Below are 27,431 nucleotides of genomic sequence, written 5' to 3'. Positions count from 1 at the left end.
GTGGAGTGACAGAGCCCTGGAAATTTCAGGAAAAGTGGAAAGTAGAGGGGCTTCAAGTAGGAAAGTAACTAATATTTTTTAGCTATTATGTACCCCTCAGTTTACATCTGGTTATCTTATTTAATTCTCATCACAACCCTACAAAATAGGTATTAGCATTTTAGAGATGAAGACATTGGGTTTAGAAAAGCTAAATCAATTGCTCACGCTAGAAGGGAAGGACCTCAAATTCTAACCCAAATCCAGATGTTTATAGGGGCCAAGTCATGCTCAGTTCAGTTCTCCTCATAACGCCCCACTTTACCCTGTATACTCATTTCATGAAGCTCAGAGAAGGTAAATCCCACATTTGGAGCCAAGTTGGGGCCAGAAAGCAGAAAGGCTGATCACCCACCCACCCCCGTCAAAGGTCTTTCCAGGGCTGACACACACCTTTCAGGATATGACAACCTACACCACCCTACAAGGGATGGAGAGAGGGAGAAAAAGCAACCGGCTCAGGAGAGAAGCAAAGAGAAAAAAAGGAGGCAAAGAGGAGTTGTCAGAATGGGGTGAGGAGGTTGAAGAGTTAACTGTGTCCTTTTGCGTCTACTGATAACCGTTAACAAATAGACCGACTACCTAGCGTATTTCAGGAAGCTGAGCCTTGGCCCGCTCCATTCCTGATCGCCTTTCAGGAACTAAGTTTTAACCCTTAGCGTAAATGCAGAAAAGACAAAGTAAGGCGAGCAAGGTGTGCACTTCAGGCAAAAGCGGAAACTCGCAGTACGAACCAAAACTTGACCCAACCAGGCAGCAGTGATTTGACGACAGTTTGAAAGACAAGTTTGGCTGCAAGACTCGCCTGCCGCCGAGGGGTGGGGCCGCAGCAGCCCCGGCCGCGTTTCCTCCCGGCCCACACCGCCTCCTCCTGCCACGTGACCCACCGTGTTGTGGTCCGGCCCGCGTGGGTGGCGGGAGCGGCGGGAGGGCGGGGGCGAAAAGGGGCGGGTCACGTGACGGGGTTTAAATCTCCCGCAGCCGGAGCCGCGGGGGCGCCAGTGCCGCGAGTCGAGCGGGAGGAGAGGAGGCGAGGGAGGAGGGCCAGAGAGGCAGCTGAAAGATGGCGGACGAGGCGGCGCTCGTCTTTCAGCCCGGCGGCTCCCCCCCGGCAGTGATGGCTGAGAGGGAGGCCCCGTCACCGCCTGCTGGGGAGCCGCTCCGCAAGAGGCCGCGGAGAGACGGCCCCGGCGTCGGGCGGAGCCCGGGCGAGCCCGGCGGGGCGGCCCCCGAGCGTGAGCTGCCGGCGGCGGCCGGCGGTTGCCCGGCGGCGGCGCTGCGGCGGGAGGCCCAGGCGGCGGCGGCCGGAGAAGGAGACAATGGGCCGGGCTTACAGGGCCTATCCCGGGAGGCGCCGCCGGCCGACGACTTCTACGACGACGACGACGACGAGGGCGAGGAGGAGGAAGAGGCGGCGGCGGCTATTGGGTACCGAGGTGCGCAGGGCGCGGGCGGGCCGGGACTGCGCATCCCTCCCTCCTCCCGGGGCTCCTCCTGGGGTGGGGGAGTGTCGGGCCGGCTGGGGGCTCGGGGCTGGCTCTGCGGTGTTCTCCTCCCCACTAGGGCCCTCCTTAGCTGCGCGCCTCCGGGGCTGCGGGCCCGGCTGCCGGAGCGGCCCGAGGACTCCCTCCCTCGCTCTCTCCCCTCCCTCCGCCCTCGGCCCGCCGCCCGCCCCAGTGGCCTCGCGCTTTGCGCAGCCGCGGGGCGGGCTAGCCTCGCAGCTGGTTTTAAAAAAAGTTTCTCTCCCCTCCTACTCTTTTAACGTATTGCTTTTGTTAAATGTCTTTTGCTTCTCCGCTCACCCCCCCACCCCCCGCACACTTAAACCTGAAACTTTTTGACTGTCCCTTGCACCAACCTTTTGCAGTTGCCTTTGCAAACTGACACCTGTGCAATTTGTGTCTGTGTGTGTGTGTGTTTTTTGGAGGGCCTTTATTTTTAAACTTGTTTTAAATTTTAAAGAGTGTAGTTGCTTCTAAAGACGTTACCCTTCTGTGGTGCAACTAATAGCGGGCATAGGAGAGTAATAGTAGTTTTAGAGTACTTTGAGTAGTAGTTTTCCTCTAATCATGTTCTTATAATGGTTTTTAGATTAAATATCTTCTTGTGTGTGTATATGTAACCCTGAAACACGAATTGACATTTTTCTGGCATAGTAAAGCAGATGTGATAGTTGTATATGTCTTGTCATCCTTAAGTGTTTCAGAGTTTCTATCCGGATAGATGTGCGTCTTTATTAATATTTGTATCAATAAATCCAATCAGTGGACCATTTGATCATAAAAGGCAACAACGTGTGCATTAGGGATTGGATTAGAAAACCCCTGTTTTCAAGAAACATAGTTTAATAAGGGAAACGAATAATGCAAAGGTATTTTTGTATGTTTAGTGTTATATAAGAGAAGTGCAAGTTGCCATGGTAATATTTGCACGACTTTTTTGGGTAAATTTTTATTTGATAAGTTTTATGAACTATTTGTGATCAATAAATTCAGTCTAACTAGGTTACTACTTTTTGTGTTTTGATTAAGTAGACGTAATTTCTTTCTAGATTTTGATGAACTGAAACTTAGATTCCGAGCAGAATCCCTAAAGATGAGGATATGCTGTTCCTGTGAATGGTGCAGATTGATCCCGTAGGCATTCTTTACATAGGCAGTATGAATGTTAAGTGCTTTATTCATTGAAAATTGTTGCATCATAATTATAGATTTTCATAATTTTAGATGCAGATTGTTTCAGAAACCTTGAGTTACTTTTGGATTCTTTTGCAGATAACCTTCTGTTTGGTGATGAAATCATCACCAACGGTTTCCATTCGTGTGAAAGTGATGAGGATGATAGAGCCTCACATGCGAGTTCTAGTGACTGGACTCCAAGACCACGGATAGGTATGGTTTCACAATTTAAGAGCTATCTTTTTCAGTATTCTCTTTTTATGTCAGCAAAAAATATATTTCTCTGTCCCCTTGTAGCCTGGTGATGAGGTTCTTAGGTGTTTGATGAGATTTAATATCATCTTGGTTTTAGGGAAAGTCTAGTGCTTTGTTCTGTTTTTGCTTTAAAATAATCTTTGTATGTAACTTTTTTATTGCTGGTTTCCTGTACTAGAATATAAGTCCCACAGGGGCAAGGATTTCTGACTGATTTGTAGACTGTTTTGTCAGTGCCTAGAAAAGTGCCTGGCACATAGTTTGTTCTCAGTAAATATTTATTAAGTATTTTGATGAAATGAGAAATATTTTGAAGTAGAGCACAGTATCAGATTTTTATACCAAGGTAGTAACATGACCATCTCAAAATGTTCTTTCTCTTAATGTGCTGTTTTTTTTCAAAAATGCCTTGACTGCTTAAACATAGTAATGATTAGTTCATTTTTAGTGTTTATATTTACTGTATTTTTGGTTTTCTCAAGCTAGGAACTGATCTAAGAAATTTCAGGGTAAAGAATTAAAGCTCAGAACATCAGCATTGTATGTATCATTTTGGGAGACTGGTTAAGATTAACTTGAAGATTATTACTGGAAAATTTTTAAAGATAGTAAAGTATAGATTTTCTTTTCTTTTTTCTTTATGTCTTTAATGATAAATAGTGTGGGCTTTCGGGACTCGTAAGATCTTTCCTGTGTTGATTTGTAGAACCCTTTTGTACATACTTCTGTCATGTTTATGTTGTATTTTTCTAGATTTTAACCGTAGAAATTTAATTCTAGTAGTTAATTAGTTTGACTCTTGTTATTTTATAGCTCTAGGGGCAGGCTCAACTCCTGATCTCCCTAATCTCTTTGGGATATAGCATTAGATCTGAAGATGCTGTGAATGAAACACCTTTATAGTGCATTTTTTTTTACTCTGCAAAACAGTGTTAAGCATTGCTAATTTCTTACTTCAAAAAATAAATTAGATTTTCAATTACTTGGAAGTGGATCTGATCTAGTTCTTTTCCCTCTTGATATAGGTCCATATACTTTTGTTCAGCAACATCTCATGATTGGCACGGATCCTCGAACGATTCTTAAAGATTTACTACCAGAAACAATTCCTCCACCTGAATTGGATGATATGACACTGTGGCAGATTGTTATTAATATCCTTTCAGAACCACCAAAAAGGAAAAAAAGAAAAGATATTAATACAATTGAAGATGCTGTGAAATTACTGCAAGAGTGCAAAAAAATAATAGTTCTAACTGGAGCTGGGGTATGTAAGATGTATAAAACACTAGTATGGGGGGTGGTGTATGTTTTTTCTTAAGCCTTGTCCAATTCAGAAACATTTTTCTGGTGTAGAAGAATTTATCCATATATGATGATGGGCATTTGTGTTTGGAAACTGCTAAAAAGTGAGTGCAGGAGCAATTACTAAATTGGTTCAGTTTTTTTAAAACCTCTCAATAACTTTAAAAAAGATTCACGTCTGTTTACTGGCACAGTAGGTAAGTGGAATTAAGGCAAGATTTTTACCTACATTATACCACAACTTCTAAGGAGATGCAGGGAATTTTGCTTGCATTAAAGTGTGTCAGGGTCTGATAGAGAAATTGGTTATTTGTTTGACCTATATGGGGAAACCGGGAGCCTTATATGTGTTGGCAGGTAATGCAGTGTTGGAAAGGTAACAGATTCCTACCTCTGCTCCATTTTAAATTATGTGATTGTGGTGGGTTGAGATTTTTCATTTGTTCCGCTTTAGGTCTCAAATAACTAGTTACTTAGGCTATTTCATATTGTGTGTTGAATACAGAATATGTTACATGGTAGCGACCAGGACAGCTGTTGGAGAAAAATCAGTCCGCTTTCTAACCTTTGGTTAAGGGAGGGTGTTATTTAATCGTAAATGATTATGAAGAATAGTTACACTTGGCTCCCCGATGTGATTTAGGCAAGTTTGTTTTGCTCTGAGGCTAAAGTGGAGTAAATACTGACAAAATTGTGAAACAAAAGGATAACCTCTGAAGTCCCTATTTGTAATGTCAAGGTTTATTTGTAGAAAACGCATAGTATTTAAATCTATTCTTAAAAATTGAAATATTGTACAACATAGTGTTTTAAGGAAAATAGAGAAATTTAGCGTTCTTGAAGTAGTAGCACTCTAACCCAGAAGAGGGATTTCTTTGGAATTACTTGACTGTAATAGAAATTCTTGCCTGCTTTCTAGTTAAAATAATTTGGAATGGTTTACTTAGTTCTCAATCAAGTTGGAATTATTTTAATTTGTTGGTTAAATGCTTATAAAGGTTTAAAGTTAGCCTGACTTAAAATTCTTTACCCCATTATGAATGGAGTATGTGATGGATTTAATTATACTGGTTTTCTGAGTGTTTTATTTCTATTAGAAATGAAAGTAGGGCATTATCTCCATTCCCCAAAAGAAGTTTCAAACTAAAAATATTTTTCAACTCTTCCCTAATTGTGTGATAAGAGGACTAATAATTATTAAGGTAGCAGTAGAAGATTTAATTGTACAAATTATGCCATGCGTATTTCAGGTTTCTGTTTCTTGTGGAATACCTGACTTCAGGTCAAGAGATGGTATTTATGCTCGCCTTGCAGTAGACTTCCCAGACCTTCCAGATCCTCAAGCAATGTTTGACATTGAATATTTCAGAAAAGATCCAAGACCATTCTTCAAGTTTGCAAAGGTACTACAAACTCTTCTAGTTGTTTCTTTGTCTTTCTCTCATGAAAAATTATTTTGAATGACAGTCTAGTAAATTGACTATTAGTACTGTGGTGGAGTAAAATCACTGAAATAAAGTCATTTTAGTCAGAATTCCCTTATTCCCAGAAGGGACTGTCATTTGCTTTTCTTCATTTTAGGATTGAGCTTATTTTCAAAGAAGAGGCTATTGCGTATTTTTCAAATTTGCACTTCAGTAATGGCCTTTACATTGTCCAGGCTTTTTTAGAGGTTAGTAGATCATATAAAAGTAACATCACTGTTTTGATTTTGAATATTTTTTATGGATCATAAAGATTATAACATCTGCCTTTAGTATGTTTTTTTTTTTGCGGTACGCGGGCCTCTCACTGTCGTGGCCTCTCCCGTTGCGGAGCGCAGGCTCAGCGGCCATGGCTCACGGGCCCAGCCGCTCTGCGGCATGTGGGATCTTCCCGGACCGGGGCACGAACCCGTGTCCCATGCATCGGCAGGCGGACTCTCAACCACTGCACCAACAGGGAAACCCTGGTATGTTTTATAGTAGCTAGGTTTTAACACATGAGGATGTGCCTGAGAAATTTGTGATTAGAGGTGAAGTCTTAGATTGCATTTGAGTCAAGGTTGATATGTTATGCTCTAGCATCTTTAGTGCTGCTCTGTTCAGTTCAGAAGCCGTTTGCCACGTGGGGCTGTTGAGTGCATAAGTGTTCTGAGATGGTATGTAAGTGTGGAAGACATACCAGATTTTGGAAACCTAGTATAGAAAACATGCAAAATATAAATTTTATTATGTATTATATATATATAAATAATGACTATGTGTAAATAATAATACTTTGTTATTGGGTTATAAATGAGGAAGATTTCACATTGTTAATGTGGTTACTAGAAAATTTGAATTGTATATATGATTCATATTATGTTTTTATTTGGTAGCTCTGCTCTGGAGTTTAAAGTTTGATGTCTTCCCTTGGTATCTGAGGGGGATTAGTTCCAGGATCCCTCAGATACCAAAATCTGAGGATGCTCAAGTCCCTTATGTAAAATGGCATAGTATTTGCATATAATCTATGCTCATCCTCCCTGTATACTTTTTTTTTTAATTTTATTTTTGGCTGCATCTGGTCTTAGTTGCTGGATCTTCGTTGAGGTGTGAGGGGCTTCTCTAATTGAGGAGCGCGGGCTCAGTTGCCTGGGCTCAGTTGCCTGCGGCATGTGGAATCTTAGTTCCCTGACCAGGGATTGAATGTCCCCTGCATTGGAAGGTGGATGCTTAACCACTGGACCACCAGGGAAGTCCCCTTCCTGTATACTTTAAATCACCTCTAGATTATTTATAATATCTATTATGGGCATACCTTGTTTTATTTTGCTTCACTTTATTGCCCTTCACATATTCTGTGGGCTTTTTTTGTTTTTACAAATTCGAGGGATTGTGATCAAGCGAGTCTTTAGGCGCCATTTTTCCAACAGCATTTGCTCACTTTGTGTCTCTGTGTCACATTTTGGTCATTCACAGTATTTCAGACTTTTTCATTATTTGTTACTGTGATCTGGGATCAGTGATCTTTGTTACTGCTGAGGACCTAGATGATGGTTAGCATTTTTTAGCAATAAAGTATTTTTAATTAAGATAGTACTTTTTTGAGACATAATGCTATTGCATACTTAATAGATTACCATATAGTATAAAAATAACTTTATATGTACAGGGAAACCAAAAAATTCATTTGACTGACTTTACTGGGATAATTCACTTTATTGCTGTGGTCTGGAACCAAACTCATGATGTCTCTGAGGTATGCTTATATGATGTTAATAGTTGCTGGTGCAGCAAATACAAGTTTTGGTTTTTGGAACTTTCTGGAATTCTTTTTCTCTGAATATTTTCAGTCTACAGTTGGTTGAATCCAAGGATGTGGAACCTGCAAATATGGAGGGATAACTACGCATTATACCATACTCAAGAAGTTCTATCTTAAAAAAAAAAAAAAAAAAAGATTTATTTATTTATTTGAGTGTGCCGGGTCTTTAGTTGCGGTGCGCGGGATCTTGTAGCTGCGGCATGCAGGATCTAGTTTCCTGACCAGGGATCGAACCCAGGTCCCCTGCATTGGGAGCATGGAGTCTTTAGCCTTTGGACCACCCGGGAAGTCCCAAGAAATTTTACTTTAGAAATCTTTTTTCTGTAGTTTAGCTTTATGGAAAGAAATTGTAAAATTGTTGTTGCTAAACTTTAGTAGATTTGAAAGGGTCTTTTGTATTAGTGATTATTTTTTAATGAGCAGAGAAGTGAAGTGGACCTGAATTTCCATTAAAGGATAACCTCAGCTACTTTCAAATCATGTGGTCTATTTACATACCTATAAGAAAAGCTCTGCCAATTCAGAATACATGGTATTAGCTTAGATTGCTGGACTATCTAAAGAAATAATTTTGTTTTATGCAAGTGTGCTTATAAATGGGAATTAGAGTAAAATGGGGAAATTACATTAGATTTTCTTGGATGTGATTTACTTGCTAGAACTGAAAACTAAATTTGAAAATTTTGCAGGCTACTAAGAAATTTGAATCTTTCCAGTAATCAACTTGAAACTTATAAAAATTTTTGAACTTCATGTATCAGCGGTGATGATGGTCATCTATATCTAGCCTTTAGAACAGACAGCTGGTTCACACTAAATTGAACAAATAATGTAGAGTGTCTCCTTTCCTTTGTTACAAGAATATGAATTCATGAAGATTCACTGTTTTTAACATACTGGTGCTAGGGGGTTCTACTGCATGACTTTGAAGACCAATGAAATATCACTTAGTTACTGGTTTCTTGAATTGGACCTAGGACACTGGCTCTAGTTATCAGAAATTAACACTTTTTTTTTCTGGCCGTGCTGCATGGCATGTGGGATCTTAGTTCCCAGACCAGGGATTGAACCTGTGCCTCCTGCAGTCTGCAGTGGGAGTGTGGAGTCCTAATCACTGGACTGCCGGGGAATTCTCCAGAAATTAGCACTTTAAGAAAGGCATCAAGTAACTAGAATTTACTTTGATCTTGTATCTGATTATAAGAGCTTGATTCACTAGTGCATTTATGTAATGCTCACAAGGTTTTTGCTGTAAATTCTCTGTTCTGAGAGGAAACAAAAAACATGCTCAAACTAACTTCAGCTTTTTCCCCATCACTTCAGTATATACTAAATTGCCTGACACTTGGGGAAAATGTGGTAACTGAGAATACAAATAGCAAGGTGAGAAAGATTGTAACCTTAGTTGTCTAATGTATATAGTGGGTATTCAGTTTTAGCTTAAACTGGTTTTGACATGTAAGAATCTATAGAAGCAATTAAGAATTATTCTTACAAAGACAAATTATAAAAATACACATAATAGAAATCTAGACAGTGCTTAAGAGAAAATGAAATATCTGAATTGGAGTAAAAATGGCACAGTGTTAATGTGTTACAGTGTACAGATTTCATAGTACCTAGGAGAAGAAAAAGTTGGAGGGGCAGCATGTTTCACTTCTCTATGAAAGTTTAAGTTATGGTAGGAGCTAAATAAATAATCTTTATAACTGCCACTCATATAGGATTGTTGTACTTCAATTCTTACATTAGGAACTGCCAAATGGAAAGTACCTAGTTGGTGAAATAGCATTTAAAATAAATAGTAATAGGTAAGAGAGACTGAGTTAATTTGGGTCTAAAAATGAATAGGAAAAAGCTGAAGGACAAATAAGTAAGGACAAAGAATAAAGGATAGTATTTAAAAATGAAGGATGGGGAGGGTATGTAAATATTATATTTTACTGGATTCCAAAAAGAATACATGAGTAAAATAGTCATAACCTAAAGTTTTCTTGCAGTGTCTGTACTAAGGAGAAAGTTAATTAAAAGATGGTTACTTTGCTAGTTATGAGAGAAAATGAATTTTTTTTAATTGAAGTATAGTTGATTTACAATGTTGTGTTAGTTTCAGGTGTACAGCACAGTGATTCAGTTATACATACATATGTATCTATTTTTAAATTCTTTTCCTTATAGGTTATTATAAAATATTGAGTATAATTCCCTGTGCTATACAGTAGGTCCTCATTGGTTATCTATTTTATATACAGGAGTGTGTATATGTTAATCCCAAACTCCTGATTTATCCCCCCTCCCCTTTCCCCTTTGGTAACCATAGGTTTTTTTCTATGTCTGTGGGTCTATTTCTGTTTTGTAAATACGTTCATTTGTATCTCTCTTTTTTTTAATATAAGTGATATATTTGTCATTGTCTGGCTTACTTCACTTAGTATGATAATCTCTAGGTCCATCTATGTTGCCACAAATGGCATTATTTCATTCTTTTTTATGGCTGAGTAATATTCCACTGTACATATTTACCACATCTTTATCCAGTCATCTGTTGATGGACATTTAGCTTGCTTCCATGTTTTGGCTATTGTAAGTAGTGCTGCAATGAACATTCGGGTTGCATGTATCTTTTTGAAGTATAGTTTTCTCAGGGTATATACCCAGTAGTGGGATTGCTGAGCCATATGGTAGTTCTATTTTTAGTTTTTTAAGGAACCTCCATACTGTTCTCCATAGTGGCTGTATCAATTTACATTCCCACCAACAGTGTAGGAGGGTTCCTTTTGAGAGAAAATAAATTTAATAGAAAGCCATGAAAACAGGAAATATTGTGAATTTAGGCATTTTGGAAGGAAAGTTTCTACAGATGTATCAAGCCATTGATTGTATATAACTGAGAAGAAACAGATTTCATCTAGACTGGAAACTCAAAAGTAATGGAGAGGTGTGTGAAAGAGGTAGCTGGTTCATTAGAGCAATTTCTCAACCTGTTGACTCTTTGGGATGGATAATTCTTTGCTGTGAGTAGCGGTTCTGTGCACTGTAGGATATTTAGCAGCAACCAATGGCCTCCTCCCTTTAAATGCCGTTAGTCCCCCACCTGCGTCTTGACAATCAAAAATGTGTCCAGATGTTGCCAAATGTCTCGTGCAAAATTGCTCCCTGTTTGAGCACCAGCATGTTAAGTGTGCCTAGCTTTAGTACCACTTTGAATTCTTCTGCACAAGAACAATTAAGGCCAACATTAAAGCTATATATTCTTGTTCTGAACTGTTGTCCTCTTGCATAATAAGGGTTTAAATTGATAATGAGGTTGTGGTCATGGTCCTGAGGAGTCTAAATTCACTGGTGCTGATAAAAATGAGTGGTTTAAGAGTCAGTGAAGGTGAAACTGAGGTTGTATAAAATAACTTTTTTTTGTTTTTTTTAAAGGACTGTTCAGAGAGTGTAGTTGCTCGCCCATATTGAATACAGTGAATGTTCTTTCCCTTAAAGTGATAAAATTCAAGAAAAAGTAGAGGGAGAAATATGAACTTCCAAAACGTATATTTATTCAGTAAATTGTCACTTTATTGATAATGTGCAGATATACCAGATTATGTAGTTATAAAGCTAAGACATCTCAAAACCAGCTCATTACTTAAAAATCAAAAAAAGCACACACACCCCCACCCCCAAAAAAGGCTACAGTCCCATTCACGTGAAGACAGTATGTTAATACTGACTTGTGTAGGTGGATTACATATAAGTATAGAGTATTATGTTTGGGTGATATTATAAAAATGGGCTCTTTTACCTACTGCTTTGGATTTGTAGTATTTCTGTTTAATAAACTTCCAGATGCTTGATAACGGTCATAGTGTTCATCAAGTGGTCCTACTGTAACTAATCCTGCAAGTGCTCCTTTTGGATATTTCCTGCTTTCTGTTATTAAAAAGGTATTGCTCTGATTGTCCTTTTTGGTATGTTTATAATGTTCTTAGGATAAATTTCTGAAAGCAAAACTGCTAAGGGTCCTCATTTGTTTTACCTTATTGCTGCCTGGAAAGGTTTAATAATATATACTCCCATCAGAAGTGTAGAAGTGTACGAGAAAACTGATGTAGCATGCCCATGCCCTCTCCCCCACAAAAAAAAGCCTCCCGTGATACGTTAAGTATTAAAGTATTTTTTAGAAAGTGTGTGTGTGTGTGTGTTGGTGTGTATGTTGTGTATATGGTTTTAAAAAGAAATCCAAACAGTACACAACAAATGATAGTTGGCCTCTCCCTTCAGTCTTCCCTACCTCTAATCTCTTTCTCAAAGGTTACCATGGTAAAATGTTTCATTGGGTTTCCTTCTAGGAAAAAAAAAAAAATGAGTAAACCTGTTTGTGTGTGTGTAGCGGGGAGAGGTATTGTATGTTTCTAATAATACTTTAAAAATGATTACCAACAGAATCACGTACCCTTTTCTCCACTGCTTTTTTTCCCATTTAATATCCTTGGAAATAGTTTCATGGCGGCACTTAGGTATACCTCATTTTAAAGAAAAGGCTGCATAGTACTGTTTTGATAGTTGTACCCCAATATATATAATCAGTCTCCTTTTAGTGGATATCTAGAGTTGTTTTTAAGGCAGTTAAAACTATCCGTGTAATAAATAAAAAATTAGCATCTTCTCATCAGTGCTCTGTTTTTGTTTACTAATGTAGATGACTGCTTCTTACTACTTCCCATGTGTATATATATTTATTTATTTGGTTGCGCCTGGTCTTATTTGCGGCAGGCGGGCTCCTTAGTTGTGGCTCTCCAGCTCCTTAGTTGTGGCATGTGAACTCTTAGCTGCAGCATGCATGTGGGATCTAGTTCCCTACCAGGGATCAAACTAGGGCCCCCTGCATTGGGAGCACGGAGTCTTAACCACCGGCCACCAGGGAAGTCCCCAAGAACATGTATTCTTGAAAAGTGTTTTTGTTTTGGGGTTTTTTTTTGTGGTACGCGGGCCTCTCACTGTTGTGGCCTCTCCCTTTGCGGAGCACAGGCTCCGGACGCGCAGGCTCAGTGGCCATGGCTCACGGGCCTAGCCACTCTGCGGCATGTGAGATCCTCCCAGACCGGGGCACGAACCCGTGTCCCCTGCATCGGCAGGCGGACGCTCAACCACTGTGCCACCAGGGAAGCCCTTGAAGAGTGTTTTTACATTAGAGGGTGATTGGAATTCCAGTCTCCACTAATCCCGTGAAGGATGTGCAATGTGAAATATACTTACTAGATTAGTTTTAGTGGACTGATTTGCAATACCTAATAGAAATGGTATTTAGCCTAAAAGAAAAATAGGAAACATGAGGTTGAGGGATCAGAAATTGCATAGTGGTTAAGAGCTGCACTTTGGCATCAGAACTGGGTTTGAATGATAGTTCTGCTACTTGCTAGCTCTTGTGACTTTTGGCGTTACTTCTGTGCTTTGGTTTTTTTTATCTGCAAGATGGGGGATTTATGTCCACAGGAGGGTCAGTAGACCTTTTTCTGTAAAGGGCCAGGTAGTAAATGTAACGTGCTTTGTGGACCACATGGGAACTCTGTCATACTGTGTTCTTTTCCTTTACAGTCCTTGAAAATGTAAAAACCCAGTCCTCAGCCCAGTCTACAGCATTATTACAAAGTGCTCCTGTTATGCCTGTTACTTACATCAAGTAGTAACGAATGCTGACTAATTGAAATTCTCTTGTGTTAGATTAGTACAGGGGCTGGGAAATTACAGCCTTAGTCCAAATGTGGCCCACTGCCTTTTTTTGTACAGCTGTGAACTAAAATTTTTAAATGGATGGGAAAAAAAATCAAAAGAATAACACTTCACATCATATGAACATTATATGAAATTCTAATATCAGTGATAGTAAATAAAGTTTCACTGGAACACAGCTATGCTTATTCACTGGCCTGTTGCCTGTGGCTGCAGATGTACTACAATAGAAGACTTGAGTGGTTGCCACATAGACTGTAAGGACAGAGACTGAATGGCCCGCAAAGCCTTAAATATTTGCTATCTGGTGTCCCAGTGTGGAAAAAGTTTTCTGAAGCTTGAGTTCCTTGGGGAAGCCAGATGTTTAACAGGAAAAAAGTAGTTAAATTTGTCAGGTGACTTAACTTTAATTTGCAAGTATTGATTAGGTAAGAGTTTGAGTAGTCTATGGTTTTGTGGAATGAATCAAACAAGTCAGGTGACTTAACTTTAATTTGCAAGTATTGATTAGGTAAGATTTTGAGTAGTCTATGGTTTTGTGGAATGAATGAAACAAGACCAGGGATTATGAGGATTTTCCTTACCAGGATCAATTAGTTTCACTTATTTTTTTTGACAGCATGGAGAATGTAAATTCTAGTTTCTTAATAGCTCTACTTACTACCTAGCAAATAGTGGCATCTCAAACTTTGATGAGTCCTTTTAGTTTTGAGGGGCTGCAGTTAACACCCCTGCTTTTGACTGGAATCTCATTCATATTGCTAGAAATTTTGAGAAGCAAGCAAGCAAGCAGAGAGCATCTCTGGAGAAAAACCATTATTTCTACATGACAGCTTACTGTGGCAGATAGTTCTAAGCTTTAGTTTTGGTCACATTGGTTGCCTATGGCCAATTACTGGATTGTTCGTGTGTTTCTGGACACTGCTGTGAAAGCAGCCTGTCATTTTAATAGTATTTGAGCCTTTGGTCCCAGCTGTGCTTCTACTCTATTCTAAATGGATCCCTGTGGCAATAATAATGGTCCAGCCCACATGATTGGTTCCTTAATGGGACTTAAGGAGGTTCAGATTTGGGATGGCCTGTCTTGCTTAGAACTAGCGTGTCACAGTTTCAACATGAAGAATTAATCCATATTTTATCTGAAAGTTGTATCTCTAGTCAATTAGTTTTTTAAAACTTTCCTTGTTAAGTAAGAGCCTGATTTAGGAGTAATTTCTATTAAAAAACAGTCCTTTCAGAGTAATTTTTTCCCCATTATTTCAGATTATATCCCTTAGTTTGAACACAATATTAAATCTAATGATTCAGACATGGTCCACTGCATATTTGAAAGAAAACAGACAAAGTTTCAAATCATCATAAAATGTAGGCTTATAAGATGAAACAAACCCTTCATAAATTATTCCCGGGCTTCCCTGGTGGCACAGTGGTTGAGAGTCTGCCTGCCGATGCAGGGGACACGGTTCGTGCCCCGGTCCGGGAAGATCCCACGTGCTTCAGAGCGGCTGGGCCCGTGAGCCATGGCTGCTGAGCCTGCGCATCCGGAGCCTGTGCTCCGCAACGGAAGAGGACGCAACAGTGAGAGGCCCGCGTACCGCAAAAAAAAAAAAAAAAAATTATTCCCATCTACAGGAATTGATTTGTAAATTTAAGGACTAAATTACCCTGAACTGTTATGATATGAAGGGAAACTAGAGTGTAGAGCTGAATCTAGTGTCCCACAGGTTTTTGTTCTTCTTACCCTCTATTTTTTTTTTTTTTTTTGCGGTACACGGGCCTCTCACTGTTGCGGCCTCTCCCGTTGCGGAGCACAAGCTCCGGACGCGCAGGCTCAGCGGCCATGGCTCACGGACCCAGCCGCTCCGCGGCATGTGGGATCTTCCCAGATCGGGGCACGAACCCGTGTCCCCTGCATCGGCCGGCGGACTCTCAACCACTGCGCCACCAGGGAAGCGCACCCTCCCCTTTTAAAAAGGGTGGGGATGAGGCACACAAAAGTTCATTCCAGGAGGATGGAGTCCTGGTACTCGTGCTGCCCAGCCTTATTCTGGAGGTAGTCAGCCATTTGTTCTTGTGCTGCTTTTGGCATGCTATTAGCACTTTCCTTACTACTTTAGATCCCATTTTATCTGTTGCCTAGAATATTATAATAATTGTTGAAATACTCTTTTAACAGCTGTTTCCAGAGGGGAGGTTTGCAAGGTGCTGGCGTTTAATCCTCTAAATGTAAATGTATTAGAACAAAGCAACCTGGGGAGAAAACAGTGGTTAATAGAGAGCACAACCTAATGGTCCAAAACATAATGTGGCTTTCAGTTTTCTATAAACATTAGCTTTAATAAACTCTTGTTACTTCTTTCTATATGCATTGTCTTTCTTAAATTGCAAAGTTCATGAACTTTATGATAAAAATTTGAATGAGAGGCAGAATTCTTGGGTTTTATATAACATTTTCAACAGCGTATGGACACGGATGTGATGGTCTTTATAATGAGATTTGCATTATTATTTTTACTTAAAAGGTATCCCAGTAGTTTTTTCTAAACTTGAAATAATTAAGTAGGTTAGAAGTAGTCATCTAGAATCTTAACTGTCAAACTTTTTTTTTTTTTTTTTTGCGGTATGTGGGCCTCTCACTGTTGTGGCCTCTCCCATTGCGGAGTACAGGCTCCGGACGCGCAGGCTTAACGGCCATGGCTCACGGGCCCAGCTGCTCCACAGCATGTGGGATCTTCCCGGACTGGGGCACGAACCCGTGTCCCCTGCATTGGCAGGCGGACTCTCAACCACTGCGCCACCAGGGAAGCCCTGTCAAACCTTTTGTATAATGTCAGAAGTGAAGTCCCCTACCCCCATCCCCATTTTATAGATTGTTTGTATCCTTCCTGACTTGATGTTTAAATGAATGTATCTGTATACTTTGTATATACTTCCCATTTTTGCTTAATAACAAAACAACAACAAAAACAAAGCTATACACAGTGGTGACTAGCTTGATTTTTTTTCACATATGTCATGGACCATCTTCCAGGTCAGTGTATCGAGACCTCCCTCATTCATTTTAATGGCTGCATACTCCACTATTATGGATGTACCATATTTCTACAACCAGTCCTCTGTTGATGGACATATGGTTGCATCTTGTTTTTTGCTAGCATTGTAATAGGTTAGAGGCTATAATGAATGGTAAGGAAGTAAGCAGAACTACTACTTCAAAGAAAAAAGAGAAGAAACTTCCTTTGCCATAGTCACTTACTAAATGAAGTTTAATGAAAACACTGTCAAAAGTTGAGAGGACCAAAATTGATACTTTTTCTCTGATCTTTTTGCCATGTGTATATCTGAATTCTTTGTTTTTAAAGAAGAAACAGCATTGAAGCATTATTTGGGGGGAAAAACACACACACAAAATCCAGCAACTCAGCATTCATGAGCAACTCTATACTATACCAGTATGTGCCTGTGCAGTGGAAGGAAAACAATTTTGGTAAGGAATTAAAACTTCAGCTTTAAACTTCCAACAGGTTGATATTTATAATAAATGATGAATCAAAAAAATTTTTAATATTATGTTGACAGTGCCTTTTTTAGTTTTTTTAAAAAAAGTCACCATATCTTTGATATCTTTAATTTCAATTTAAACTTTTTCCCTTTTTCCTTACAAAACAAAAATCATTTGCAGCCAACAAAAATTAGATATATATTAAGGTATGTATTTCTTCTGACTTTTATTAAAATATCAATTAGCATTTATAAGAGATGTTTGTGGGTCGACTTTATCCTTTCCAAGAGGCCATGTTCACTAATTGCTGAGTTTTACACATATGACAGCAACGATCCTTTTGTAAGTGTGTGTGGCATCCATCTAGATGCTTTGAGATGCTCATGTATTGTTTTTTAATTATCATTGGTAGTTTTGGTTTTTTGTTATTGTTAAACCTAAACCTGTGACATTTGTTAACACTTACATAATCTTTTTTCTGCTTTTTGCGTTATCTAGGAAATATATCCTGGACAATTCCAACCATCTCTATGTCACAAATTCATAGCCTTGTCAGATAATGAAGGAAAACTACTTCGCAACTATACTCAAAACATAGATACACTGGAACAGGTTGCAGGAATCCAAAGGATAATTCAGTGTCATGGTTAGTAAGCTTCTGGATTGCTTTTTCTGTTACATATTAGTTAGTTTTGTAGGAAAAGTTAGGATTAGAAAAAAGGCTGCCATCCAGGAATGGAGATTAAGCCTTATTGTTTAATCATGTTATCTGATCAACTGTAGATAAATGAAGGAAAGTAGATTGCAAAAATATGAAACCAGAAATATTGGCCTTGACACTTAATTGTACAAAATGTCAGATATTAATGTGCTTTTGGATTTCAAAAGATGCAGCAATTATGTAACATTAAATTCTTTTATTAACCTTTTTTGAATACAAAAGTAATATTAGCTATGGATGAAAAAAACATGGCATCTTTAGGAAACCAGAGGGAACTGCTGAGTAGTTCAGATGTACAGGCTTCAGAAATTTGAAGACTAAATCTAAAACAAGTATGAATAGACCATTTTCTTATGTATCTAAACTGTTTTTGAAACACAGCTGTTAAACTAAGGTAATACAGTTGTAACCTTCTAAGTCTGCAGTTTTACTCCTGGAGGAGTTGGTATATTTTATTAAAAGAGTAGCTTTAGGAAGCATCATTATATCAGCATCTCTCTCATGGAGTCTCTTAAAAATTTTTAAAGTTGCTAGCTTTTCTGTTTTCAAGTTACATTATAACCGTTATTTAAGAAATGGAAAAATTTCTTTAATAAAGCATATATTTGTTGGTTGTTTTTAGGTTCCTTTGCAACAGCATCTTGCCTGATTTGTAAATATAAAGTTGACTGTGAAGCTGTACGAGGAGATATTTTTAATCAGGTAATTTATCACCCATATCTTAGGAATTGTGCATGTCTCTGATCTGTTTCTTTTACCTCAGTCCTTTTTTTCTGGAAGTATTTATGTGGTACAGAAACATCCAGGAAAACAAATGTTAGTTACCATTGGGAATTCCAGAGAAATACACAAAAAACTTTCAAAACCTTAAGTTAAAAACATTGCTCCATAATCTCGATTGATGAAGTTGACTACCTAATATATAAGCCTAAAATAAAAACCCAGATCATTAAGTGTGGTGTTATTTAACATTAGTTTTTCTCCTTACTCTCCCTTTTTTAAAGTGCCTGTCAGATTCATTTTGTAAAAAATATTTCATGTACGCTCATTGACCAAAAAATCCAGGAAAATATGCCAGAGAATAAAAACCATCCAGAAATAAATTCTGTATGCTTAGCTGCATATATAGTTGATCATATAATTATGAGAAGATAGCATATTAAAATGGAATCATATTTTACAAACTTGTATTTTTTTAAAGTTAAGTCTCATCTGTGTACGTATATACACATGCTGCTTTTTCCTTTTAATATATAATGGACTCTTGAATATCAAATGTAGGTCTATACAGATATCATAATAGCAGCATACACAGATAATAGCAAAATTGTATTTCATTGTATGTTAATAAACTAACGGGTCATTGATGGTTGATGTTTAGGTTTTATCCAGTTTTCCCTGCTATTTATCCACAGCTTTTCTGTTTTCTTTGATAATTTTGAAATGAATTCTTGGGAAGTGTGGAAATGTTGACTCTAACTCGGGCTTGCCCTTCTCTTTCCCACCTCAACTAAAATCTGGAACATGCAGGTGGTTCCTCGATGTCCTAGGTGCCCAGCTGATGAACCACTTGCTATCATGAAACCAGAGATTGTCTTTTTTGGTGAAAATTTACCAGAACAGTTTCATAGAGCCATGAAGTATGACAAAGATGAAGTTGATCTTCTCATTGTTATTGGGTCTTCCCTGAAAGTAAGACCAGTAGCACTAATTCCGAGTAAGTGGGTGATGATTTTTTTTAGAGAACCATTTCTATATATTTTGCCATGGGTTGTGGGTCTGTAGAGTAGACCCCAATGATCTTCTGTTTTTTGTTCAAGAGTGGTGAAGAGCCAAACTTTTTTTTTTGGGGGGGGGTGCTGCGTTGGGTCTTTGTTGCTGCACGCGGGCTTTCTCTAGTTGCGGTGAGCGGGGGCTACTCTTCATTGCTGTGTGCAGGCTTCTCATTGCAGTGACTTCTCTTGTTGCGGAGCACTGGTTCTAGGCGTGCAGGCTTTAGTAGTTGTGGCTCGCGGGCTCTAGAGCACAGGCTCAGTAGTTGTGGCACACGGGCTTGGTTGCTCCGCGGCATGTGGGATCTTCCCAGACCAGGGCTCAAACCCATGTCCCCTGCACTGGCAGGCGGATTCTTAACCACCGTGACACCAGGGAAGCCCCCAAACTTTAATTTTTTTAGGTGACATATTCTTGCTCAGGAAGATTGGTTAATCTGACATTTCAGTGGGGGAAGAGGGCTTTCAAAACAGAAGTAATAACAAAGGGAAACAGTTCAACTTAAACTTTTCAGTGGAATGTGCTTTAATGTGGCAGGAGTTAGCATGAGCTAATTCTACATATATTGAGGAAACATATTAAAAATAATCTGTATTTTTAGTTTTAATTTGGGTAGTTAATCTTTCAAATGTAATTGATTTTTGGTCCAGTAAGTTCAGATGTATAGCTTGATACATGTGTAACGTACTCATGTAAGATAGAATTTGGGGGCTCACAATGATTGGTTTGTTTTTGTAAGAATAACAGTCATGCCTTGTCAATCATTGTATGTGGATCAGCTCTACCCACAAGGGTATTCATGTGTGTAAAAATTCTCAAAAACAATTTAAGTCCCTATTATTCTCAGGAATATTTCTTTAATCCATGCTCGCATACTACCTTTTTTCTCCCTCTAGTGAGCAAGCAAGGGGGAGGAAGATAGAGGGACTAATTCAGTAGCATCACTTGTGCCATTAAAGTGAGGGAAGGAGGAGAGTATATCAAACCCTTAACTGGAGAATTAAAATTGGACTCCCATACCAGCAAACAGATAGCTAGAGCAAACTGCTGGAAGAAACAAGAGAGTTAAACTCTCCAATTCAGCTTTTTTTTCCTAGCCCACATGTAGTGGCTTTAGCAGTTTAACTCAGCCTTCCCCAAGCAGCTGTGAAATTGTTAAAGCAGATTATAGGACAATTTGTAACTAAAAAAAAAAAGAAAGAAAATTTAATGTATAAGCTTATTTGCGTGTTATTTTTTTCTATTTAAATGTGAGACAGAGAACTTCCAAGTTTCCTGTGGGGTAGTAAAATGTGTTGGTGATAGGCAAAGGTACTTTTTAAAAAATGTAAGACACTGGTACATAGTAGTGGAGAACAGACTGGTGTGAATTTTCACATATCAGAAGCCCTTTTAGTAGAATAACTATTACCTATACTGCGCCAAGAACTCTTCTCTGCATAACTCAGTGGTCACTGCAAGCTTGTGGAGAAGTACTGTTATTACCCCATTATACAGACAAGGAAATTGAATACAGAATAAAAAGTGAGGCGATTACCCAGAGGTAACCAGGTGACAGGAGTAGAACCTGAAATTTTGCTGCCCATCTCTGTTTACTTGATAGTTTGATGGTATGTAATGGCTTGGTTGAATACTAGAGTTGGGTGTCTTCTTTGGTATTGGGAGCATGTTCGATTTTTTTTTTTGGCCATGCCTCATGTCTTACATCGGGATCTTGGTTCCCTGACCAGGGATAGAACCCTGGCCGTGGCAATGAAAGCACAGAGTCCTAACCAGTGGACTGCCAGGGAATTCTGTTAGATTTTTACATAGTGCATTTCTTTTGGTTTTATTAGTGTACCTCCCTTCCTTTCTCTAATTCTTACTTTTTTCACCCTATTCTTAGGTTCCATACCCCATGAAGTGCCTCAGATATTAATTAATAGGGAACCTTTGCCTCACCTGCATTTTGATGTAGAGCTTCTTGGAGACTGTGATGTCATTATTAATGAACTGTGTCACAGGTTAGGTGGTGAATACGCCAAACTTTGCTGCAACCCTGTAAAGCTTTCAGAAATTACTGAAAAACCTCCACGAACACAAAAAGAATTGGCTCATTTGTCAGAGTTGCCACCCACACCCCTCAATATTTCAGAAGGCTCGAGTTCACCAGAAGGAACCTCACCAGCAGATTCTTCAGTGATTGTCACTCTTTTAGACCAAGAAACAAAGAGTAATGGTGATGATCCAGATGTGTCTGACTCAAAAAACTGTGTGGAAGAAAAATCACAGGAAGTACAGACTTCTGCTAGGAGCATTGAAAGTGTTAATGAACAGTTGGAGAGTCCGGATTTGAAGAATGTTGCCTCCAATACTGGGGAGAAAAATGAAAGAACTTCAGTTGCTGAAACAGTGAGAAAATGCTGGCCAGCTAGACTCGCAAAGGAGCAGATTAGTAAACGGCTTGATGGTAAGAAAGGCTGTTGAAACATTTTGAAGGTTATAATTATTCTAACGAAATATTTGTAAGAAGTGAGCAATTTTGGCAGGCTAGTTAGGGTAATTTTATGCGGCTAAATGTAATAGTTGATTGTGTTTAGAGAAACTATAAAGTTGAGATTTTAAGCCAGAAAAGGATAAACGGTATCTTCCGTAATATGGGGGAAAAGTGGTGTGAAAGCGTGCTCTGTACCTTGTGTTTCTCTGGGGAATGAGAAGGTAAAGCATTTAAGTGGGAAGTAGTGAGTGAGTGCCCTGCCATCTTCTGGTGAGAGCTTTAGCAGGTAGAAATGATTGAGATGTGGGTACTTCCTGGGGGTCAGTGACTTCACATTTTCTGATTTTAGTATCGTGAGGCAGGAACTATTACTACTCTGATACAGGTGGGAAACCGAGGACCATAGAGGTTAAGTACCCCAGGCAAGATAACGACTAGGGTGTGGAAGAACCAGGTGGATTCTGGGTTCTCTTAACCATTAGGTCGTGTTGTTTCAGATCTAGAAAACAGCTGGTTCTTTGCCACTGAGTATCAGAAATACCATCTACCCTGTTGTGACACATGGGAAGTCTTTTTATCAATTAGTTTTCTTTAAAAATAACTAATTCATTTTGGCTGCTTTGGGTCTTTGTTGCTGAGCGCGGGCTTTCTCTAGTTGCGGTGAGCCGGGGGCTACTCTTTGTTGCGGTGTGTGGGCTTCTCATTGCGGTGGCTCCTCTTGTTGCAGAACACGGGCTCTAGGCGCACGGGCTTCAGTTGCTCTGCAGCATGTGGGATCTTCACGGACCAGGGCTCGAACCCGTGTCCCCTGCATTGGCAGGCGGATTCTTAACCTCTGTGACACCAGGGAAGTCCCTATCCATAAGTATTAACATAAGTGAAATCACTTTCTACTTTTTGAAACCACTTATGACCAAGTATTAATCAAACAGAAACTTGTGCTCTTAGATGCAACAACTTTGTACAGCTTAAAACATTAAGTCCCATTCCACTTACTATACATGGTGAAAACTGACAAGAAATTTGAGACAGATTTATTAAGTGTTGTAATCATTTGCTCTAAATAAATTTTAGTTCAGTTGAGTAAGCCTTTGGGCATTTTGCATACAGCAAGTTCTGGAGACACCGATCAAGCTACTGATATTTGTGTATATAATTACAAAAATAGGTGAATGAGAAAAAAATTTTTTAAAGGTTTATGCTACTTGGAGGGCACTAGGTTATTGAAGGCTTTCTATAACACCTAAGTTCTGACTTTGGTCTTGAACTGTAATTTAGGGGAAGTCTTCCGTGGGGAAAACTAGAAAGAGCATAGAAGAATACTTACGCTTTCAAATGTGGGAAGAGTCAGGAGTAGAGAAATTACTGTTGATTTAGTCAGGTAAGATAAGTCTCTATCATATACAAAGTCTGCCTAGGCACTGGCAGCATTCTCTGGATGTCTTTTTGACAGATGGGTCAAACATACAAAACTCTGCCCCAGGAAATTGGTATTATACCTTGGTTTTATTCTACCAATTTAGACCTTTAAAGGTACAGGCTTTGGAATTAGACTGAGTTGTCAGATCTGCTTCTCTCTCATAGCATTGTGAGTATTTGAAAAGATAACGGATGTAAAGAGTGTAAAACTTAACATTTTTAGCGGTTAAAACCAAACAACAGCTGGACTTTACTCATTTTAGTTTGCCACTGTTTGTTATGAGGTCGAGGCTGAAAGGGAAGAAGTTGGAGCATTTAGGAAGTAAAATGTAAATGTCTTGAGGGTTGCCAAGAGGGCAGAAACAGACAGGTATATAGGGTACTTCCACTGAGAAACAGATGATTCAGTTCTTCAGGGGAGGCCAGAGCAGAAAGAATTTTTTTTATTTTTTTAAAATTTATTTATTTATTATTTTGGCTGCTCCGCACAGCATGCAGGATCTTAGTTACCCCAGCAGGGATAGAACCCAGGTCCCCTGCATTGAGAGTGCAGAGTCTTAATTTAACCACTGGGCTGCCAGGGAAGTCTCTGAAGTGTTCTTTTTATAAACATGGCCTAAGCTATAGAAAGGAAAGGGCAGGACAGCCATGTGCTGGGACCCTTTAACAGACTGTGAGGGGATGTGATTCAAAGGACATGGCCCTAATAAGAAGCACCAGGTGGGGTTTTCTTTCTCCAGTTTCTGAAACACAATGAAGTAAGTGGTTTCCATGCTGCAACACATAATAGGTGAGAACTGGGTCATGATGGGGTATAAAAAAGCTTGAAAGTCATTTTGAAGAGAAACTCGGGTATGTTTGGTAGATGGTATGTCACTCCAGGTAACTATGCAGTTAGGCTTTTGTGAATCAGTCTGGGATATGGTGCAATAAATATCACACCGTGTGATAACAGACTTAAGTCAGAAGGTACTTGGTGCTTGTGAATATAAGGGTATAAAACATTTCATTAATGTTTAAGGTTCCTACCCATTCACTTACATCAAAATGTAAACAAAAGCAGGGAATGCTTCTTACCATCGGAGGTCTCAAATCTTATATTGCAAATGCTAATTTGGGAGGGCATTGGGAAAGAGCTTAAAAGGCCAGTGCTAGATCAGTGCTGCTCACACTTTAACATGATAGGACTCTTGTAAAAATAGATTGATTCAGAGGGTGGGTGGTGGGCTGGATACTTCATTTCATCTCATCACATCTGTTCAAAGGGAGTTTCATTGAACGTGGCTGTCTACATTTTTTTCATACTTGCCTCATAAGGTTGTGAAAATTATTTCATATCCAGATGAGGAAATTGAGGCACAGAGATAACTCTCCCAATTTACAAAGTTGATGAGTGGCAGAACTAAGATTTTCATGCAGGACCGAGTGAGTCTGTAGCTTGTGTTTGAGAAACTACAGTAATAGCCTCTAGTAATGATACTCAGGTAAAAGGCTAGAAGCTACACTTTATTCCAGACAGCCCACTCAGACCAAGTCTTAGAAAACTTGAAATAACTCACTTGTCTCTTATTACTGTATTTCAGGTAATCAATATCTGTTTTTACCACCAAACCGTTATATTTTCCATGGTGCTGAGGTATATTCAGACTCTGAAGACGATGTCTTATCCTCTAGTTCTTGTGGCAGTAACAGTGATAGTGGAACATGCCAGAGTCCAAGTTTAGAAGAACCTATGGAGGATGAAAGTGAGATTGAAGAATTTTACAATGGTTTGGAAGATGATGCTGATGTTAATGAGAGAGCCGGAGGAACTGGATTTGGAGCTGATGGAGGTGATCAAGAGGCAGTTAATGAAGCTACATCTATGAAACAGGAAGCAACATGCATTAACTATCCATCAAACAAATCATAATGTAATATTTGTCCAGGTACAGGAATTGTTCCACCAGCATTAGGATCTTGAGCATGTCACATTGAATGTTTACTTGTGAACTCAGTAGAGCAAGGACACCAGAAAGGTATAATATTTATAGACTGGTAAAACAGTTTTTTTTCCCCATGGGTAATTTTTAACTTACTTATTTCTGTGCTTATACACTCAAACACTAACTCTTTTTTTAAAACAGAAAGGTACCTAAGTATCTTTAATCAGCTGTTGGACAAGACTTTCTTTTAAAGGTTCATTTGTACAATACATCCATATGTGTATATATAATTTTGTTTTTGCCTAACGAGGTTCAACATTTTAAATTTTTCAAAAAGCCATTGGAATGTTAAATTAATGTAAAGGGAACAGCTAATCTAGACCAAAGAATGGTATTTTCACTTTTCTTTGTAACACTGAATGGTTTGAAATCCTCATTCTCTGTTCCACTAAACTTTTGATTCTTTATTAGCACAATTACCTATTTTCAAACACTGGCATTTTCCAAAACTTGTGGCAGCTAACTTTTAAAATATCTCATGACATGCAATCTGAGTAGAAGGAAGTCAACAATACGTGGGAGAGCACTCAGTTGTCTTTGCTTTTTAAAGTGAGACTTGGTGCTAACGGTTTCAGGAATATTGTATTTGTTCAAATGAAGATGGCTTTTGTACTTCCTGTGGACATGTAGTAATGTCTATATTGGCTCATAAAACTAACCTAAAAAACAAATAAATGCTTTGGAAATGTTTCAATTGCTTTAGAAACAATAGTGCCTGCCTGGGTCCCCTTAGTTTTGGGAATATTTGCCATTGTTGTTTAAATATACCTATCATCAATCATCCTTTCCGTAAGTATTAAACTGCCAAGATGTGAATTTGCAAAGCCTTTACGAATCAATAATAATGGTACTTCAACTGGCGGGGAGAGTGTAGTATTTTGGACGGTTGCCTCTCCCCCTGTCCCCCATTAGTGAGAGCAGCAGACCCCCTGATTACAGTTTCAAAGCCAGTAAGTACATGTTTCCTGTTGGGAGGATTTGGTGTAATAAACACCAAACTACTAGTCTAGTATTATGGAGATGAGCGTTGTGTAACTTGTAATAGCAGAATAGTTAAACTAGTTCTTATAACGTATTTAAAAGCTTAGCCTGCCTTAAAACTACAGATCAACTTTTTCAGCTGCAGAAGCTTCTAGCCTTTCAAAAAAGTTCATACTGGGCTTCCCTGGTGGCGCAGTGGTTGAGAGTCGGCCTGATGATGCAGGGGACACGGGTTCGTGCCCCGGTCCGGGAAGATCCCACATGTTGCAGAGCGGCTAGGCCCGTGAGCCATGGCTGCTGAGCCTGCGCGTCCGGAGCCTGTGCTCCGCAACAGGAGAGGCCACAACAGTGAGAGGCCCACGTACCGCAAAAAAAAAAGAAAAAAAAAAAAGTTCATACTTTATAAAATTGCACAGTAAGAATTTATTTTGCAGACCTTTCCCCCAACATTGCTTTCAAATAAAGTATTCCTGTGTTGCTTTAGTATTTATTACAACTTAACAAAAAGGGTTTGAAATAGAGCTGTTCTTTAAGCATAAAATACCCAGCTAGGACTGTTACTGCCAGAGAAAAAGAATTTTATTGAATTGCCATTTCCCTACCTGAAAGATGTCTCAATCTGAATTTATCTGACTACACTAAAGAATGCAGTATATTTAGTTTGCCATTTGCATGATCTGTGTTTGTGCTATAGATATTTTAAATTGAAAAATTTGTTTTAACTTATTTTTACAGTGAAGACTGTTTTCAGCTCTTTTTATATTGTACATAGTCTTTTATGTAATCTACTGGCATATGTTTTGTAGACTGTTTAATGACTGGATATCTTCCAACTTTTGAAATACAAAACCAGTGTTTTATACTTGTACACTGTTTTAAAGTCTATTAAAATTGTCATTTGACTTTTTTCTGTTAACTTACATGGTTTAAGGTATAAAATTTTAAAGTTTTGCAGCTTTTGTACAGCTTTGAGGGCTATATTAGATGCTTTCTTCTCATACTGCATTTATTTCTTCATTCAATTTATATCTATCAGTCTCACCAGAGTACTTTTGACAATGGAAGGTCTGGTTGTAGCAACTGGTGCATCACCAAACGTTTCAAAACTAATATTTCAACTATTCTAGGCCAGGAGCCTTAGGCCCTGCCTTTTCCCCTCCTTTAACCCTGCCTAAGAATAACTAACTTGATGTATGAAGATTTGACAAAGGACCAGCACTTTGAACTCATGTGCTGTAATCCTGTGTCCAAACACAAGGAGTGGACAAAAAGTGACTCTAGATCACATTTG

The 27,431-nt window shown here is 39.0% G+C and overlaps 1 protein-coding gene across 1 annotated transcript; it reads left to right on the top strand.

The window, feature by feature from the left end:
- The first annotated feature begins 1,021 nt into the window (after positions 1-1,021).
- Positions 1,022-26,943, top strand: SIRT1 (sirtuin 1). The gene is made up of 9 exons (XM_060113153.1): positions 1,022-1,475; positions 2,814-2,930; positions 3,998-4,239; positions 5,528-5,680; positions 17,284-17,431; positions 18,129-18,208; positions 19,037-19,223; positions 21,165-21,728; positions 24,758-26,943. The coding sequence occupies exons 1-9, from the start codon at positions 1,103-1,105 to the stop codon at positions 25,084-25,086; spliced, it is 2,193 nt and encodes a 730-aa protein (XP_059969136.1). The 5' UTR covers positions 1,022-1,102; the 3' UTR covers positions 25,087-26,943.
- The last annotated feature ends 488 nt before the right edge of the window (positions 26,944-27,431 follow it).

The sequence above is a fragment of the Mesoplodon densirostris genome, chromosome 1 (assembly GCF_025265405.1).
Source record: "Mesoplodon densirostris isolate mMesDen1 chromosome 1, mMesDen1 primary haplotype, whole genome shotgun sequence".
Classification (NCBI taxonomy): Eukaryota; Metazoa; Chordata; class Mammalia; order Artiodactyla; family Ziphiidae; genus Mesoplodon; species Mesoplodon densirostris.
The sequence above is the reverse complement of the archived record's forward strand: the minus strand, read 5'-3'. Positions and strand labels throughout refer to the sequence as shown.